Genomic DNA, 16,534 nt, shown 5'->3' with positions numbered 1-16,534 from the left:
AGGGTTACAGGTTCCCCGGAGAACGGGAAGATCGACGGGGAGAAGGAGGTTCCCGAGAAATGAATTATTCAGTGGATCCTGCTGCGGATTCGTCACGTGGAACACGCGAGTTGCTTTCAGAGAGCTCGCAACTGGAATTCCTGGGTTAAAGGTGAATTTTCACCACCCAAACAAATTACTTTCGGTTACCAAACCAACTTATTCCTGGCAAACAAATTATTTTACCAAACGTAAATTCGATCAATTTTAGAATAGAGAATTTTTACGAACATTTTTGGATTCAAGATGAACTTTTGGATGGGATAATAAATTGTTTAATTGGAGATCAATTGTCGAGTAGACAAGAGAATTTTTCTATGGAAATTTGTAAAGTGGGGGTTCTTTGATCAACAGCGAATTTTTGAATCGAAGATGAATGTTTTGGTTGTGAATAAATTTTGAAATTAAATTTTTGGAACGTAGTTTTACGAGCAGACGATCTACTGGCAACGTCGACAAACTCATCTGCTCAAGATGCACCGCGAAATCCGACCTTTCTACGCTCTCTGCGTTCGCACACATGCAATGCCCATTCTTTCGCTACTCTGATCTTAATAAAGTAACTGGTTGTGGCAACTTCCACCGTAACGTAACCACGCAGCGGCGGAATCATACGCGTCATAAGCGTTGCTCAATGTTCATTGTCGCTTCTCTTCGCGAGTAACGAGGGAAGCTTGTAGGTCAGGAATGTTCCGACGAAATTTCCTGACCCGATAACTCTATTAAGATAGAGTAAGCCCATTGACTGCGAACCACGGGGGCAAATTTTACTCCCGAATGGCGAATAAACATTTTCAATTCGTACATTCAACCCTTAATTTACTCAAATTTCGTAACTACTTTCTTCATACTTATATTTCAGATGAGGAGTGGGAATTTGTAATACAATTTTTTCTGAGAGATGAGGTACTTTTGAACATAAGAAATAAGGGATTAAAAAATCAGGTTAATTAGTCGCAATTTGTAATAATAGCTGTCAAATAGAGTGACAAGTGAGTGAATGAGTAAAATTCTCCATTCATCATGGCGTAGAAGCACATTAGGACCTGGTCTCAACCAATGCAATTAATTCGTTACGCAATATCGTGACTTTTACCGCGAGACGCTTCCACAGATCGTTGCCAAACGCGTCAAGAATCAACGTTTAACAATGAACGTTCCTTTTCTCCTCCCAAGACGATCGTTAATTTATCGTTCATTAATAAACGCCGTTTCTCCAAACGCGAACAATAGCCGGGAAGGATGCGACTTATTGTTTCCAAGCTCGCTTTGCTGTGCAAAGAAATCGTTAAAAATAACGTGCGAACACCGTCTAATCTTTTATCTCCAAAGTCGAATTTAAAAATATATGCATTGTATAATACAAAAGGTTCAACAAACGCCTTTAACAGAGGAAATTCACGTTAGTTTAAAAGCATATTTTTGAATCTTAATTATATATTTTTGCCTCCCCTCTCCCCTTTCTTGGTACCACCATTGCGTTATCGCGTGATTCGAGGGTACTGAAGGAGTGAATTTATTCACGTGCGAATAAATAGACGCCAGCAGGCGTCCATCGTGAAAAATGTTCGAGCGTTGTCGGTGTCGGGCATTGCGTGGATATCCGCGCAATATCCTGTGTCGTCCATTATCCACAAATTGGACGTTCGTGATGGTAATTGTCATACCTCTCGGATGTCCGTAGGCTAGTGATGGGTCAGAAATGTATTTAGATACTATCGATACATTGATGTCGGGTATTGATTGTCTCGTATCGATCCACTGAATGGAATGATTATAGTTTGAAATTGACGCGTAGCCATCGTATTGATACGTACCAATTATATCAAATTCGATATGTATTTACAGCGATGAACCTAAAAAAAAAAACTCAAAAAAGCGAGGGAGCCAATCATAAATTCCAGTGAATTTCTTTTTATTACATAGGCACGACGAATGTAAAAATATTATTTATTTCGTACGGGTTTCCTGTAAAATAAGAATACAATATTGTAAAATATATAAGTATATACATGTATAATTTACGTTGGATCGTTACATCCCCACCTTACTCCATGCAACTCAGTATTATATTCGGTAAATCTCTTTGCCTTAATTACTTTATTATGACATTACTGTGATTTTCTACCAAGAATGGAACCTGTTAGTCAAAACAAGCGTGCACAGGTGTTATATCATAAAATGAGATTTCAAAAACCAATAAACACATGTTATATTATTCCCATTAATAATATATTTTATATAGAATATTCCAAGGCATGAAAAAGAGTACATCGCTTATATTTACCACAGTTACGTTTGTGAACAGACCTTACTAGACCATCCATACAATTTTTATACCATTCTTATATTTTGTACTAGCAGTGCTTACCCGTCGTTACCGCGTGAATGTCATTTATAAATATTCCCCTTTCGTTTGTGAGTTTATAAAAAATATTACCTCAAGTGTTTATCTTAATATACATGACAAATCTACTGGTTGTATGTAAAAAGGCGTTCCTCTCCCTTCCACCATCCATAACGGAGAAACGAAAGAGTTCCGTGGAAGTCGTCGGGCCCGAATTAAGCAAGGATTTTAGCAACATTTGAGCAACGACGGTCCCTTTTTACCGGTCCCGTCGAAAAAAAAGGCGTGCTAACTTAAACAGAGGTAGGGGGAGCATGCAATTGGCGCGAGATGGACCGAAGAAATGCGAGTGACCGCATAATGAGGTACTGGTTCCGTTTATTCGAGGAGAAACCTCGCGTTGTTTGGATAGCGGGAAGCTGGTGAGAGCAGTGAAAACAATTTGCACGATTATACGCGTCCCAGAAATTGAATTTACGGCACGAACGGGCGGATCAGTTTCCGTTGCTTGGATAATTTTCGTCTGTGCCAGTAGCATTCGCAAATTAGGAAGAACAAGGCCAACGTGGTGCCTGAAACAAGAGACGATCGATTAACGATTCACTTAGTTTGAAAATAGTGCAAAGAGTCCTCCATTCTTTTCTCTGATATTAACATAGCTCAAAGCAACAAAGGGGAAGCAATATCGATCAAATTTCAGTTCCTCTCGCCTGGACGATTCTATTTTTCTGAACCTAACTGTCTTGAGATTTCGTCAGAAGCGATCCTTAATAGCTCCGTTTAATTCCAATTGGGAATATCGATAATCTTGATCGTTGAAAAATGAAAAAAACAAAGAGTTTTACCCATGAAGAGTACAAAGAATATCCCTTGCATATCGGCCACGTTCACTTCTCGCTTGTTCACCGCCTGACTGCTGCCCAACACTTCCCAGCACTTGTCCTTCGTCGGCATCCTCTCGGCGATCCATTTGTGCATCAATCCGGACTCGTGCATTCGATGCAATCTGTTCCGCAAACGAACGCGCGCCGTGATATTGTACATATTCCGTATTTCCAAGAATTAAACGTGCAACTTACTCCGCGTCGATTACAGGCAAGTAGGGGCTACCTTGCGGCATGATCATGGCGATGGGCTCGTCCAAGAACTCGTCGGTGCTCAGGGAAAAGTGGCAGCCTCCGGTCAGCAGCAAATGTTTCTTCATCAAAAACCTATTTACCCATCTTCCTGATTATCTTCGCGAACACGAGCTCCGGAATTATACGAATTCGAATGTCCCGTGATACCTGAGGGAGATCCTCCAGTCGATCAGTACGTGTGTTCCTTCCTTCACGCGTTCCACCAGTTCCTCCACTTCCGTGTCGTTGTGCATCTGCGCGTGGGACAAGAGCGCGTGGTACTTCGCCTCGTCTGAGTTACGCAGGTACACCTCGAGAAAGCTGCCGTTGGGAAAGCTCCAGGTGATCCTGTCCTTTCGCGCGATCAGGTCCTCCACCGTCAGGATCGACGTGTCCATCCTCGGGAATGTCAAGAAGGCGACCAAACTTCCGGAATACGTGGCTACGAGGACCATCACGATCAGCCACCAGACGCCGATCACCATACGCGCGCTGTCTGATTGCGGTAAATACATCCCTCCTGGAATTTTTTGGAATCCTTCAACATTCTTGGCTTGTTGCCTTTCAGCTTCTCTGTATATTTTTGTTACGTTAATTTTCCTGTTATTTCTATTACTGTTACGATGCTACTATACTAGGGGAGTTCGGCCATCCCTGGGAAAAATATTAATAAGAGATTCTAGAGGCCAAAATAAGCCAAAAATCAAGAATATCAATTTCTTGATTGAGGTTTCGTTAAAAAATTATTAAAAAATTTTAAATCATTCTGAAAAAATTATCTTTGGTTGAGGGAGTCAATTACAATCATTTTTGGGGAATAGACATACCCTCGAAATCCTACGCATTTTCGAGAAAAAAATTCAGTAGGTGCAGAAATTTTCAACAAAATTAAAAATTTTCAAAGCGTCCTAAAAAAATTATTTTTGGTTGCGGGGGTCAATTAGAATCATTTTTGGTGAATAGACATACCCTCGAAATCCCACGCATTTTCGAGAAAAAAATTCTTTACCGAAAATACAATGTCTGACAATGTCTGTCTGATTTCCCTTCAAAAATCATAACTTCTGGACGGATTGAAGGATCGTAATGATTCAAAATTCAAATAATGCATATTAATGGAGCTCCAGAGCCTTAAAAACAGACGCGAACCGATGCAGCTTAACGTCTATCTATTATATCTGCTCCAACCAGCCCACCTATTGTTCGTCCCACTACGATAATCCTTAACGCTGCTATTTCTATCGTTGTAGCAATTATTATTACAGGGATAATTACTCTAATCTCATAATCTGTACCCACTGATAGGACAATCGAACGTTACCTTGTTGAAGGAGCGCCCCGTAGACGTACCACACGCACTGCCAGGACGAGTTCAGGCCCGAGGTCTGCGTGCTATAGGGACTGTACTTGTGAATCATGTACAGGATTGGACCCATTATGATAATGGCGACGGCCAGGCAGGCCCACGTCTAAAAGCCAGACCGAACGTTAGGGGGTACACGAGCGGAGAAAATAACCAAGTGAATGACGACGGTCTTTTGCGCAACGACAACAATTAATTCTTATCTTGCTCGATGACAATCGTAAACGGATCTGCGATTCTATTTAAAGTCTATACAACGAAAGGATGGATTTGGAACGTAAAACCTGCAGAACAATTGCTAGGGAAGGAAGATACTAGATTCGCGTCGAGTAAGTTGCGTTTACGAACCTCTTTGGTGAACGGCGAAGCGAATAGAAGCGCCCTCGACAGCTGTCTGGGCCTGGAAGTTAAAAAGCTATACGTTTGCACGAAAATGGGTACCGTAAAATTCATTGCCTCTTTCCCATATTCGTTCACGGTGTAAGCGCAGGCTGCCAACAGAACCTTCTTCTCGCGTACCAAGTCGACCACTTCCCTGGGCAGTTTCCTCGTACTCGACATTGTCATTTCCCTGGCCTTCTGCAGAAGATAATCAATGGCGAATGTGATGAAACTAACTGGAAACACTTCTCCACGAGTACAATTCGAATACAATTGAAACGCTCGACTATTAAAACGCTATTGGAATACTTGACTGTTCGAATACAAATAACGTAGATCTCCTTACATCTCCTAGTTTGAAGAATCGAGAATCGTTCCAGGAGTTGGGGATCTTGTCCAGTTCTGGAGCTATAACATTGTACGTGAAGTTCAGCTTCTTGCTCAGATAGTTGACCACGTCGAAGATTAATCCCCCGTAAATCTTCTCGCCTGTGTTGCTCACGGAGATTATTTGCCACTGTGGGTTCTATAGTAACGCGTCGTAATTAATTTTTCACTGTTCGTGCAGGTAATTGCTTCGTTAATTCCAAATGATAACTTGGAAACTAATTTTTGAACTTTCTTTGAAACTAAAGAAAGTTTTTACTCACGTGATACGTGGTAATAGGTATAGTGATCCCCCTAAATCCATGATCAATGTGAGGGAAAAGGACGTCTGACAATTTAACGCCGAATTCTGGCGTCCAGGAGCCCACGTCCAACAAATGAGCAATGTTTTTCTCATGAACGAAGAAGTTTCCCCAAGTTATGGACGAGGAGAACCTCCATATCAAGCATCTTCCGCAGCTAGTCTTCGAAGCGACAGTACTTTGAGAAAAGTGGATCTGAAGAAGCACGAATTTTAGTCCATCGAACGTGGATTTCATCGCGTTCGGATCGCTAACCTTGATATTCCTCAACATCTCGTGTCGTCTCTCGCGTTTCGTTAGCCGGGTGATCTCGAAATCCTCGTCGCCGATCCTCTTCAGAAGTTCGATCTCGTTCATCAGAGAATAATCCAAGGCTCTGACCAGCGCTTCGATCAATTCCGCGGCGTAACACGTTAGCTTGACCTGAAGGTATCATTTTATCCAATTTTAAGAAAAATATATTTCAAAGGTTGGGGATAAAATTTCACAAGGTTCGATACAGTGGAAAATAATTATTAAAATTCAAAATCTGTGTGTTTGTGATTTCTCTGTAACTCTTACGATGTTCGTTCGATCTGGATGAGATTTTTTTGTTAATGTCAATGTTTTTAATTAAAATTTATCTCGATCTCGAAATTTAATTTTTCAAAAAGTAAAACCGATCGTTACTTCGCAGAAGTCGCCGAACTCGGTCGCGTTGTACATGAAGGCCACGTTTCCTCCTTCCGCTAACAAATCAATGAAGGTCGTCATGTTGGTCGCGTTCTGCTCCGCGCTGTCTGTAATAACGTACAACCATTGGCTGCCAGGATGCACCATCTTCAGAGACCTTGCCTTCAAGATGCAAAAACGCAAAGAAAGTTTCGTAAGTGAGTTCGTTACTTAGAGTAAACGAGCGAGGCAGCCTACCGCCTCAGTTGCTGTTTTAAGTGGACATAAATCGTTAAAATGCAATTTACGACAGGATGTATCTTTGAGTGTCTATTTAAAAAAAAAAAAAAAAACGAAAAGGAATTATCTAACACCATTAGTAAAGAGACATAAACCCCAAACGAGATAAACTCTTTCTGTAGTTTCCTGGAAACGATTCGTAACCAACGATCGCTACGACTAATTGAAAATCAGAGGCGGACAAATGTTTCTTCGAATAATACATGACGAATAACAATTTGAAATGTATCTTAATGGATAAAAAGTTGCTTATTCTTTATTTGTTACTGTGTTCCCTTTATACAAATAGCCCAAATGGTCTTTAGACTAGCAGAATCTCACCACTTCCATAACATCCGCGACTATATCGAGAGTGGCGATCACCAGAAAGCAGTGGCCCAGCTGATCCACGTGAAAATCGTTCAGCACCTTCTTCACCGATTTTTTCCTCCCTCTCTCTGTGTCATCGTGTTTCAGCGTGAATATCGACCTGGAGATCAAGCTCGACTTCTTGGTGGGCAGCTTGTTTGATATGGCCTTCATCACTCTGCTGATCGTGTCCCTGTCTGAAAAGCATCGCGAACACGGTAACAATTTTCAAATGCACGCAACTCGAATACTTTTTAATATGTGTCCTTAACATATGAGTCATTTGTAAAGAAGATTATATGTCCTAAAAGTATCATCAAACTCCTGAACCCAAAGGCTCGAGTCTAAGAACACTCTGTGTCGATATGGAGGTTGCCATCTTTGGGAATAAACCACATGCGCCATCCGAATAGCGACTAAAGTATTACACGCTTCGTACCATGAGAGAAGAAAGTCACTAGCTTCGATACCAATCAAAACACTCGCCTGAAAAGGAAGAGTCTTGATTCGTTCAGGAACTGGGGAATTTCTAATACCTCGGTTACCATTCAGATAGCGCACGTGGTCTGTTCTAAAAAATGGCTGCCTCAGTCTCGCCACAGAGACCAAAGGCGTTGAAAATAACTATAATAACGCATCTTATCACCGAAGGTATCGTCGTGGAGGATGTTGATCACGTTCCAGGAGAGGACGTTCGTTATTCTCAGGTCGAGAAAGATCTGGGACAGTTCCTCGCCAGGCACGATCAGAGGGATGCTTATACCGTCGACTTCCGGGAGTCTGGGACAGTCTGGATCTTGAGACGAAAGAAATTTGTTATTAAATAAAATCCAGATCTTGAGACAAGTCTATTTTTTAATTCGCGAACCTGTTATCGCGAGATGTATGAGTTCCTCTTTTCGAGCAACCTCGTGCAGCCGCCATGTTAGGTAACAGGTCGCGATAGACAGAAGTATCGTGAAATCTTGACGCGAGCATCGACCATCGACAAAAAGAAGGTTTTATAGCGACGATTGATTAACCGATCGATCGATCGGGACTCGTTCGCTTACCTTGTCGCAGATTAATATTCGTATCGCGGAAAACGTGGACTGTGATATCACCCACACCCATCTCTCTTTTCACGGTGTCCTTGATCAGATTAAGAAGGAACTCCACCGTGTTTTTATGGTCCTCTTTGTTACTGAAGAGACTCCTGTCGACGACCAACGCTGTTCAGAGAACATTCCCATTTCACTCCGTGGAAATTATATAATTTACACGCACCCCCCGTCCACCCATTTTATCCTCGTAAGAGTACCATCAATGAATTGGTTAGGTTCTCCCGATAAAAATGAGTCCAAACACGACCTCGTTCGGACTATCTTCGATTATAAGCCGTTCGAACCTTTCCCAAAATTTATAATTTTGAATAATTAAAAGTGGTCGGAATCGTGTTGTGTTTGGACTCATTTTCATCGGGAAAACGTCGCCAATTTGTGGGTAATACTCTTACGAAGACATACTAAGTAATACAAAAATTACACTTTTGTACGTAATTAGCCGATAGTAGAAGAAAAAATTTGATTCTGTCGGAGTTCACGCAACAAGTGTCAATTACGATTAATTCTAAAATGATCGTTAGGAAATAATTTCAAAATAAAAATGTTAAAAGGTGCCTTTTGAAGTGTAGTGCCGGCCCCGAGGGTTGTTTAACGATGAAAGGATTGATTTTCATTTGTAGGGTAAAGTTTCTCCGTTCTTTGACCTATGGACAGTAACTGGCACCAACACATTCACGAAAAATAAAATCACTCGTTTACCCATCGTGGCGTTCGCAGTTATCAAGGACGGAAAATCGTTGTAGCTGTGGCCATAATTGACGATCGACAGAAGAAACAGGAGCGATATCATTTCTATCGGCGAACGAAAAGTAACGCGCGCGTGGTATCGTACGGACGATATATAACCGAGGACAGCCGTGAATAATGTATCACTTCATTAGTTTGGCTCATCCGTTATTACAACCTCGTCAGAATACAATCGCGCGCGGAGTGTGTCCCGGTCGGGACTAATGTAAACTCGATGCACCGCGAATCACGGGAAAGGTCGATTCTTTAATAACTTACCACCGAACGATCGAATCCCCGTGGAATTGGAGTAGGACGTTGTTTAGTCTAGTTGCGTGTGCCTGGCAAGCTGATTGCAAAATTCGCTGTAAACGTACGAACAGCATACAACCAAACGCAACTACTACCACGAAGAAATCGTCGGATCGAATCGTGAGACTACTCGCGAGAGGAAAGGATTTTTAAAAAAATGTAGTGTTCCTCTTGATAGTATATATTTATTTTTTTTTAAATTAAATTTCAAATCGTGCAAAAGAAGATCCAAAACTGTACTTTAATATATTTTGCTCTCCCCCTCCCTAAACAAGTCTTTTGGACTGTGGTACAAATGTGTAACGAATATGACACACAAAAGAATAAAATGTAATTTATCGATAGCGATAGTACGATAGTATGCGTAACATCGGATGATTCAAATTCTGATTAGACCTAATTCGAAGCTTCTGATTCAACTGTGTACAATGCCATTTTGCAGAGCATATAACTACGAGCTATTAACGGAGTAAAAGCAAAAATAATCGTATGTTTTATCCCCGTGTTGTTTCTTTGTTGAGTTAATCGATTGTTCCTCGTGGGTCAGAAGTGACCCAGCAAAGTTTCATTATCCGCTTTACTTATTTATCAGGAACCTATTCCAAGAACTGTAATTTATAAGACACGCAATCGTCGCACTTCGCCACCGCGAGTATTTATAGTACATCAAGAAGTACGTAACATTAATTGTTTAATATCGTCAAAACAGTGAACTATGTCTAATATTTTATCATTAGCGACCTGTATGCTATCGATTTAAAAAAATTTGAGATCTGTCGCTACCCTGTCGACCACCGTGTGCGTAGAAGACATCGACGATTAGTGTTATAACATTGGCTACGTGTGTCTGTCAACGCGACAGACAATTATATTGTTTCATATCGGTCGGTGGAACGCAGCGGTACACCACTTCCGTGTAGCGGAATCAGAGATAAAGCCGATGGCGACGGTTGCATTATTACAACCTACGCGCTGTCGTCGCCAATAGGAAAAATGAATCGTTGCTTTGCGATTTTATTCTTCGTCCCAGGGGCATTCCCCGTTCCTTTTGTTCGAACTTTCGAATCAAATATTATTAGAAATAAAGCTCATAATATTATACCAAATGACCTTGAATTTAATCGTAATAAATCATTTATTATTCGTATTTAATTAAACTCTCCTATTTAATAGTTCCAGTTACAATTTTTACTGGTATTACAAAATTTACCACATTATGATATTACAGTCGCAGCTATACCACGTTTGGTGTTATTATTATTAGTACAAACTTATCGCTGTTACTGTTATCGAATTATTGAGTCGATGTGTTACTTAGAGGAAGGAAAGATTAATTTGATTTTCATTTATTGATATTGGAACGGCCATTATGGTGTCAGCCATTTTTTTAGGCAGCCTCATTACATATAGGTTCTACAATTTGTATTATTTCGAAAAAGTTTCATGGTTTTTAGCAGACCCTTTCGAAAGAATTTAGTCGAGCCTTTATCTTCGATCGACAAGCCTCATAGGTGGAAAGAAACCGAGTAGAATTTAAATTGCCATTGTCTTCGTGTCCGATCGCGAGTGGAATTCCACGGATGTCGGGCCAAGGGAAAGAGCTCGGTGCAACAACGAGCGGCGAACGATAACAAATTCGCAGCAAACAAAGTTGGTGACCGACGAGTTGAAATAACAAGACCAGCGGAGTTATCTTGGGGAATAGCCGCGCTGGTACGTCCGTTCGTGACGATTCGGCCGACGTCACGCGGGACGGAGGACGTGCGTGACTCTATTAAGCCCCGACAGTGCACTCCGAATGTGTCAGGAAGCCCGTACTACACGACTGCGCGCCTCGTGCACGTACGCATCGCGCGCGACACGCACACACGGAGGCGAACGATTTTTCTCCCGGAAATCTGGTCGACGTTAACGTCGGGCTCCAAAGCTTTCGTGCAATGTCAAGCACCATACGTTATGATGGGCTGAACGTCTCCGGGAAAATCGTTAGAAACGCCGCGTACGATCGTGCAGAACGCGAGACCAGCAAAGGCGTACCAGTGAGAGGAATAGGACGGGCGGAAAAAAGTGGGAGTGAAAGTGGAAAAATTCCGTTTTTCGAAATTACGCGAGGGACAAGGGCGAGCACCTAGTGCGAACGCGACGAGGCTGCTGATGTTCCGCGGAGACTATGGAGCCCGAGGAACCGCTGTTACAAGGGATTCTTCTGTTACCGCCACAGGGAATGCTAGGCCAACTGAAGGTTGGTTAACGTCAGAACGGACAAGCCCTGTATCCTAGGTTTTCGCGATCCGTCGTCAAACAAACTCCTTCCACGGCTTTTACTCTTTCTACTGTTTTTCTTTTTATTCTTGACTCGACTGTTTGTCATCGGTCGTCGTCGTCGAGAAATAACCTACAAAGCAGCGTGATAAAGTTAGACATTTCAGAACGTGTAGAGACTTAACGTTAGCTCGAGCGTGACACGCGTCACTCTTGAATCGCGTCGATGCTTTGAAGTTTATAGAATGCACTGTCTCGTCCCCGAAACGATCGATCGATCTTTATTAGTGTATTTTAAAGTTATACAGGGACCTGCTTCAACACCGCATTGGGAACACATAAGCAATAGAAAACCTTGTACACAAACGATTATGTTAGCTCTGTTTGCAATTAAGTATTACCGAAGTACAAGAATAACTAAATAGTTTGCATTGTTTTTGTGTTCTTGATCCATTGGCGAAACGAATGGTACACCCTATGTATTGGAGAAAAGTTTCCCAGATTCAAATAAGCTGTTGGTCGTAAATCTTGTTCGATGCTGCTCTGTTACAGAAAACATGGCACAAGAGGTTCTGTCAGTTGTTCAGAACCAGCAACTATGGGATCAAGCGTGTAGAAATTTATGACAACCAAGAGGAGGCTGTATTACAGCTGCATAGTCCACGCATCATTACATTGGATGCATGCATCAAGATTGCACCGAGTAACCAGTCCCATGTGTTCACTGTAAGTAGAGGTTTTGCAATTGAACAGTATCACTTATCCTTTTCTACGATCAAAGAATATCACTTATACTTTTTTTTTATGATTTTTGTGCATAGGTGGTGACAAAATCAGGAATCCACTACTTTGGATGTTACTCGGAATCGGATATGAGTCACTGGATAACCGCGTTTCAATTAGTAGCTTTTAAAGACAGTGTTTCTAACCAGACGATAGAAGAAAACAATGATCTCTACTGCACCAGCGGCGAAGGAGTGTTTTCCGTAAAAGTAGCAGAAACGGACGCGTCTAAGCGATGCGGTTTAGAAAATAGAAATTATACGCTCGTAGTAGCCGCGGTTGATATGAAATTAATGGATGGGGATATAGTGTTGTTCACGTGGCCGTATCGCTATATCAGAAGATACGGTTACAAAGATGGAAAGTTCATTTTTGAAGCGGGAAGAAAATGCGAGTCTGGGGAAGGTTCCTTTCGTTTGGAACACAGTAGCCAGCAAGAGATTTTTCGTTGCATGTATTCAAAAATGAGGTCGATGAAGAAATTAATGAACGAAGAAGGTATACCGGGTATCGAATGCAACGACGCTCAATACCACGCGGCTTTGTCTATGGAAGCTGGTTCTAGAGCAGCGTTACCCCCTTCCCCAAATAGTTCTGCTAATTTGATAGACATCGATTTTTCAACATCGCAAAATTCTCAGAAACAGTCAATCTCCTCGTCAAATTTAGATACCAGTTTATCTTCTAAACCCTCTTTGTCTCTCATGAAATCTAAACCCGCGAAGCCGCCACGAAAATATATTTTCGCGGGCTTATTAGACAAGAAGAGCATAGATTCCGAGATATTGGACTCGCCCGCGTCCGTGGAGTATAAAGCATTAAATCGGGATAATTCGCCAGAGTCGTCGCAGAAAACAATAGGAAGTTCGATACTCGATGACGAGGAGAGACATCCGTACGATATAGTAGAAGTAAGGAACGACGCTTGGAAAACGCATGGTATCGATAACATACATCACACAGAAAGACCAACCTCGTTACTGCACAATGACAAAGATAAAGAGAACGGGGATGATTTCCAATACGAAACTATGATGCCTATGCTGTCGTCCCAGAACTCTTCGAAAAGTAAGTCGAGTATTACGGATAATTCGATGGCAACGTCGATTAATTACGTATCTTGCAAATCTAACGACGATGACCCTGATTACGATAAACTAGAACATTTCGGTTCCGCGAGTAACATTAATCAGAAAAGTGCGTATAAATTTGGGAACTTTACTACCGCGTCTAACAATTCACATTCCAATGTTTCCCTAAACAATTCGGTAGTTGACACAAACACTGCATGGTCCAATTACGATATAGTCGAAGATATGTCTGCTGTTAGATTAGCGGATGATAGTCACCTCGGTTACGGTGTCATTAGAAAGAAATCAAATCACTCCGAGTCTGCTTCCAGTAGTAACGCGATGGGTCCAAAGCATACAGTCTATAATAATAGTGAATATGCAGTTGTATCTAAACCAAAAAGGGTATAAACGATCCAAAATAATTTCAACTTCGTAAATGTAACTATATTTGATTTAGAGATTTCTAATTCTCCAAAATAATAATAATGCTAGTCTATGTTATGACTAGAATAAGTTCATTCCTACTTTTTCCGAGTAATGAAAAAGTTAAATGCTGATATTTTATAATTTTGTTATAAACGTGAAGGGGTGAAATTACTTTTATTTCCGTGCAAAGATTAGGTTAAAAATCACTAGTCTTCTTAATCATTGTCAATTGTATAGGAATAATTATTCTAGAAACAAAATGATTTTTAATGTATATTAACCAGTAAATGTTACAAGGAAATTTATTAATACGATATTATTCTGAAAGGGATTCAGCATTAGTTTTTTAAAAGTATAAAAATGACTGATTGCAATAAAAAAACGATACAGTGCCTTATATCATAAAATAGTTCGACCCTTTGATCGGTACTCGGACGATCGATTGATTGCGTGCGATAAACGCCTATGAGCGTTCAGCGTGTATGTGTGAAAACGCGTGTAGCTTGTGTTCACCGTCAAAGGGTTAATAGCACAATCAAGCTAAGTTTTATTAAATTATTACAGTATTTGGAAAGTAAATTTGCATGTTATTACATTATCTGGTGTACTTAGAGACTTTTAATATTATTATATCTATTAATAGCTCCCCATTATAGCAGTACTGCAACTTTCATTGAAGTTGTTCCCTCACTGCAAGACCTTTAAAATCTATATACATTTTTCAAAAACCAGAGTTTATATATATATATGTATGTATACATAATAAGGGAAGAGCATAAAGTCATTCCATCTGTTTCAAATACTATATATTTTATATACATATATACGTATTATATATGCACATTTATAAAGGATTTAACCACGTTTCATACATTTTATTATTGACGAAACGTAGCTCTATTAAAAAATGTATTATACATATACATTTTTTAATAGATGTTCACGTAACAAACATTTAACACTGTCAATTAGAACTTGCCATATATAGTAACTTTTTACAACATGTGCCAAGGTCTGCCATTTGAATTTTATCGATATTACACTCAATAATAGCATTGCAAAAGGCAAGTCTTAGAGAATCTTAAGATCTGAGAAATTTTGTTTGAGAATATGTATTTTTTATCAAATTGTACATATTAAGAGTATTATATACATTTTATATTATTAAAGGAAAAGTATAAAGTATGCATACTACGAAAACAGCACTGTTTACTCTAGTAATTATATAATTTAAAGGATCAAAAACAAATTTTTATGTCTTTCGATATCGACCAAACTTCCGATATTATTTTTTACGCATATACTTGTAAGTTGTACGTAATGAGACCATAAGTGGTATACAATAAATTCAAAACTATTTATATTTGTTCAAATATTTTCTTTCCTACGTATCCTCCGAAGTTTCAGGTTTTTTATTCGAAATACTTATCTCGTTCTTTTGCTCTTCGATTAAACGTTCTCTGTTCATATTATGCTGTAAAGTATAAAATTCCTCTTTGGCAACTACCTCGAGATATCCGTCAACATCGTTCTGTATCTTTCGAACAGTCTCGCCTTTTGCCGCCAAAAGTTTCTCGATGTTCCTAACCTTCTGCATCTCCGCGAACCATCCAAGATTATCCGCGATTAAATGATTATTTTTACAACCATCGCATCGTATTATAACTACTCCTTTTTCGTAAGCTACTTTCGATATGGTTTTACTATTTCTAAAATTGCAACGTTTACACGTGAACATCAATTTCAGTTTTGCTACGACCTTGCCAAGCACCTGTTTCTCGACAAGTTCTTTTTTGTCCTCTTGCGGTGATTCACAGAGATTCGTTTTCGTACGAACGAACATTTTTTCCTGACCATTATTGAATTCTTTTTGTGCAATCAACGAGAACTGATGCAAGTTGGAAGGCTCTCTCGTAAGAGTCAGTCGCGTGCCAAGTCGGAATATCTGTCGCAACGGAAACATGACGACTGTCTTCTTTTCTTACTTATTCTTTGGTTACACGTCACTCATTTTTTAAATAAAAACGTAAATATTGGACTCTTCGAGTACACGTGTATGTTGATACAAACAAGATTTTTCCACAAACATGTCTCTGACAGACGGAGATCGAAGAAGTTTATATTCAACTATGCATGAAGGCGAGTTCACAAGTACTCCGACGCCATTTTGTCTAACCTTTAACTGCTATATATACCGTCTGTAAAGTCATAACACCGTAGTCACCAGATCTAAATTCTTACTTTTCTAAGCGATAAAACAAAAAGGGTACGCTACAAAATATTAACGCAAGGATTAAACTACATTTGAATTTAGTTATAAAAACTTTCCGATTAAGAGAAATATATTTTCCAAGCATTTTTCCTGCTAATTTACATGCCTTCAGCAAAATAACTGAATTAGACCAATGAACATTTGTGCAAAATTTGCGATATTCCCTTGTTTGTGCAGCACGAATCCGTGTCACGAATAACTGCACCGAAGTAAGATTTCATAAAAATTATAGTAGTTTTATTTCTATGAAAAATTACATCATAAGTTGTTTCCATCATACTGAAGAATTGATCGATTTGTATGGATACACTGATCAATGAACACACGTGGACGCACCCAAA

The 16,534-nt window shown here is 40.0% G+C and overlaps 3 protein-coding genes across 3 annotated transcripts; 1 reads left to right on the top strand and 2 right to left on the bottom strand.

Moving 5' to 3' along the window:
* Positions 1-2,679: 2,679 nt before the first annotated feature.
* On the bottom strand, positions 2,680-9,217 carry LOC122394886 (ionotropic receptor 93a-like). Its single transcript, XM_043392073.1, is given in 16 exon segments — positions 2,680-2,958; positions 3,232-3,392; positions 3,466-3,597; positions 3,673-4,024; positions 4,826-4,973; positions 5,216-5,446; positions 5,595-5,774; positions 5,899-6,132; positions 6,193-6,360; positions 6,607-6,771; positions 7,210-7,433; positions 7,883-8,032; positions 8,105-8,200; positions 8,289-8,447; positions 9,039-9,162; positions 9,164-9,217. Coding segments are annotated over 16 exon segments (2,676 nt in total). The 3' UTR covers positions 2,680-2,860.
* Positions 9,218-11,040: 1,823 nt separating this feature from the next.
* LOC122405247 lies at positions 11,041-15,146 on the top strand. The gene is made up of 3 exons (XM_043409837.1): positions 11,041-11,619; positions 12,192-12,365; positions 12,461-15,146. The coding sequence occupies exons 1-3, from the start codon at positions 11,548-11,550 to the stop codon at positions 13,901-13,903; spliced, it is 1,689 nt and encodes a 562-aa protein (XP_043265772.1). The 5' UTR covers positions 11,041-11,547; the 3' UTR covers positions 13,904-15,146.
* A 54-nt stretch (positions 15,147-15,200) lies between these two features.
* Positions 15,201-16,531, bottom strand: LOC122405250. The gene has a single exon (XM_043409841.1). The coding sequence runs from the start codon at positions 15,882-15,884 to the stop codon at positions 15,306-15,308; it is 579 nt and encodes a 192-aa protein (XP_043265776.1). The 5' UTR covers positions 15,885-16,531; the 3' UTR covers positions 15,201-15,305.
* Positions 16,532-16,534: the final 3 nt, after the last annotated feature.

The sequence above is a fragment of the Colletes gigas genome, unplaced genomic scaffold, assembly GCF_013123115.1.
Source record: "Colletes gigas isolate AHSC1104 unplaced genomic scaffold, ASM1312311v1 Colletes_gigas_Sc00004, whole genome shotgun sequence".
Taxonomy (NCBI): Eukaryota; Metazoa; Arthropoda; class Insecta; order Hymenoptera; family Colletidae; genus Colletes; species Colletes gigas.
The sequence above is the reverse complement of the archived record's forward strand: the minus strand, read 5'-3'. Positions and strand labels throughout refer to the sequence as shown.

Excerpts from the sequence above, each read along its gene's own strand:
- LOC122405247 (XM_043409837.1), top strand. The coding sequence starts at position 11,548 with ATGGAGCCCGAGGAACCGCTGTTACAAGGGATTCTTCTGTTACCGCCA. Across the intron at positions 11,620-12,191 it reads GAATGCTAGGCCAACTGAAG|AAAACATGGCACAAGAGGTT; the intron begins GTTGGTTAACGT and ends GCTCTGTTACAG. Across the intron at positions 12,366-12,460 it reads ACCAGTCCCATGTGTTCACT|GTGGTGACAAAATCAGGAAT; the intron begins GTAAGTAGAGGT and ends TTTTGTGCATAG.
- LOC122405250 (XM_043409841.1), bottom strand. The coding sequence starts at position 15,884 with ATGTTTCCGTTGCGACAGATATTCCGACTTGGCACGCGACTGACTCTT.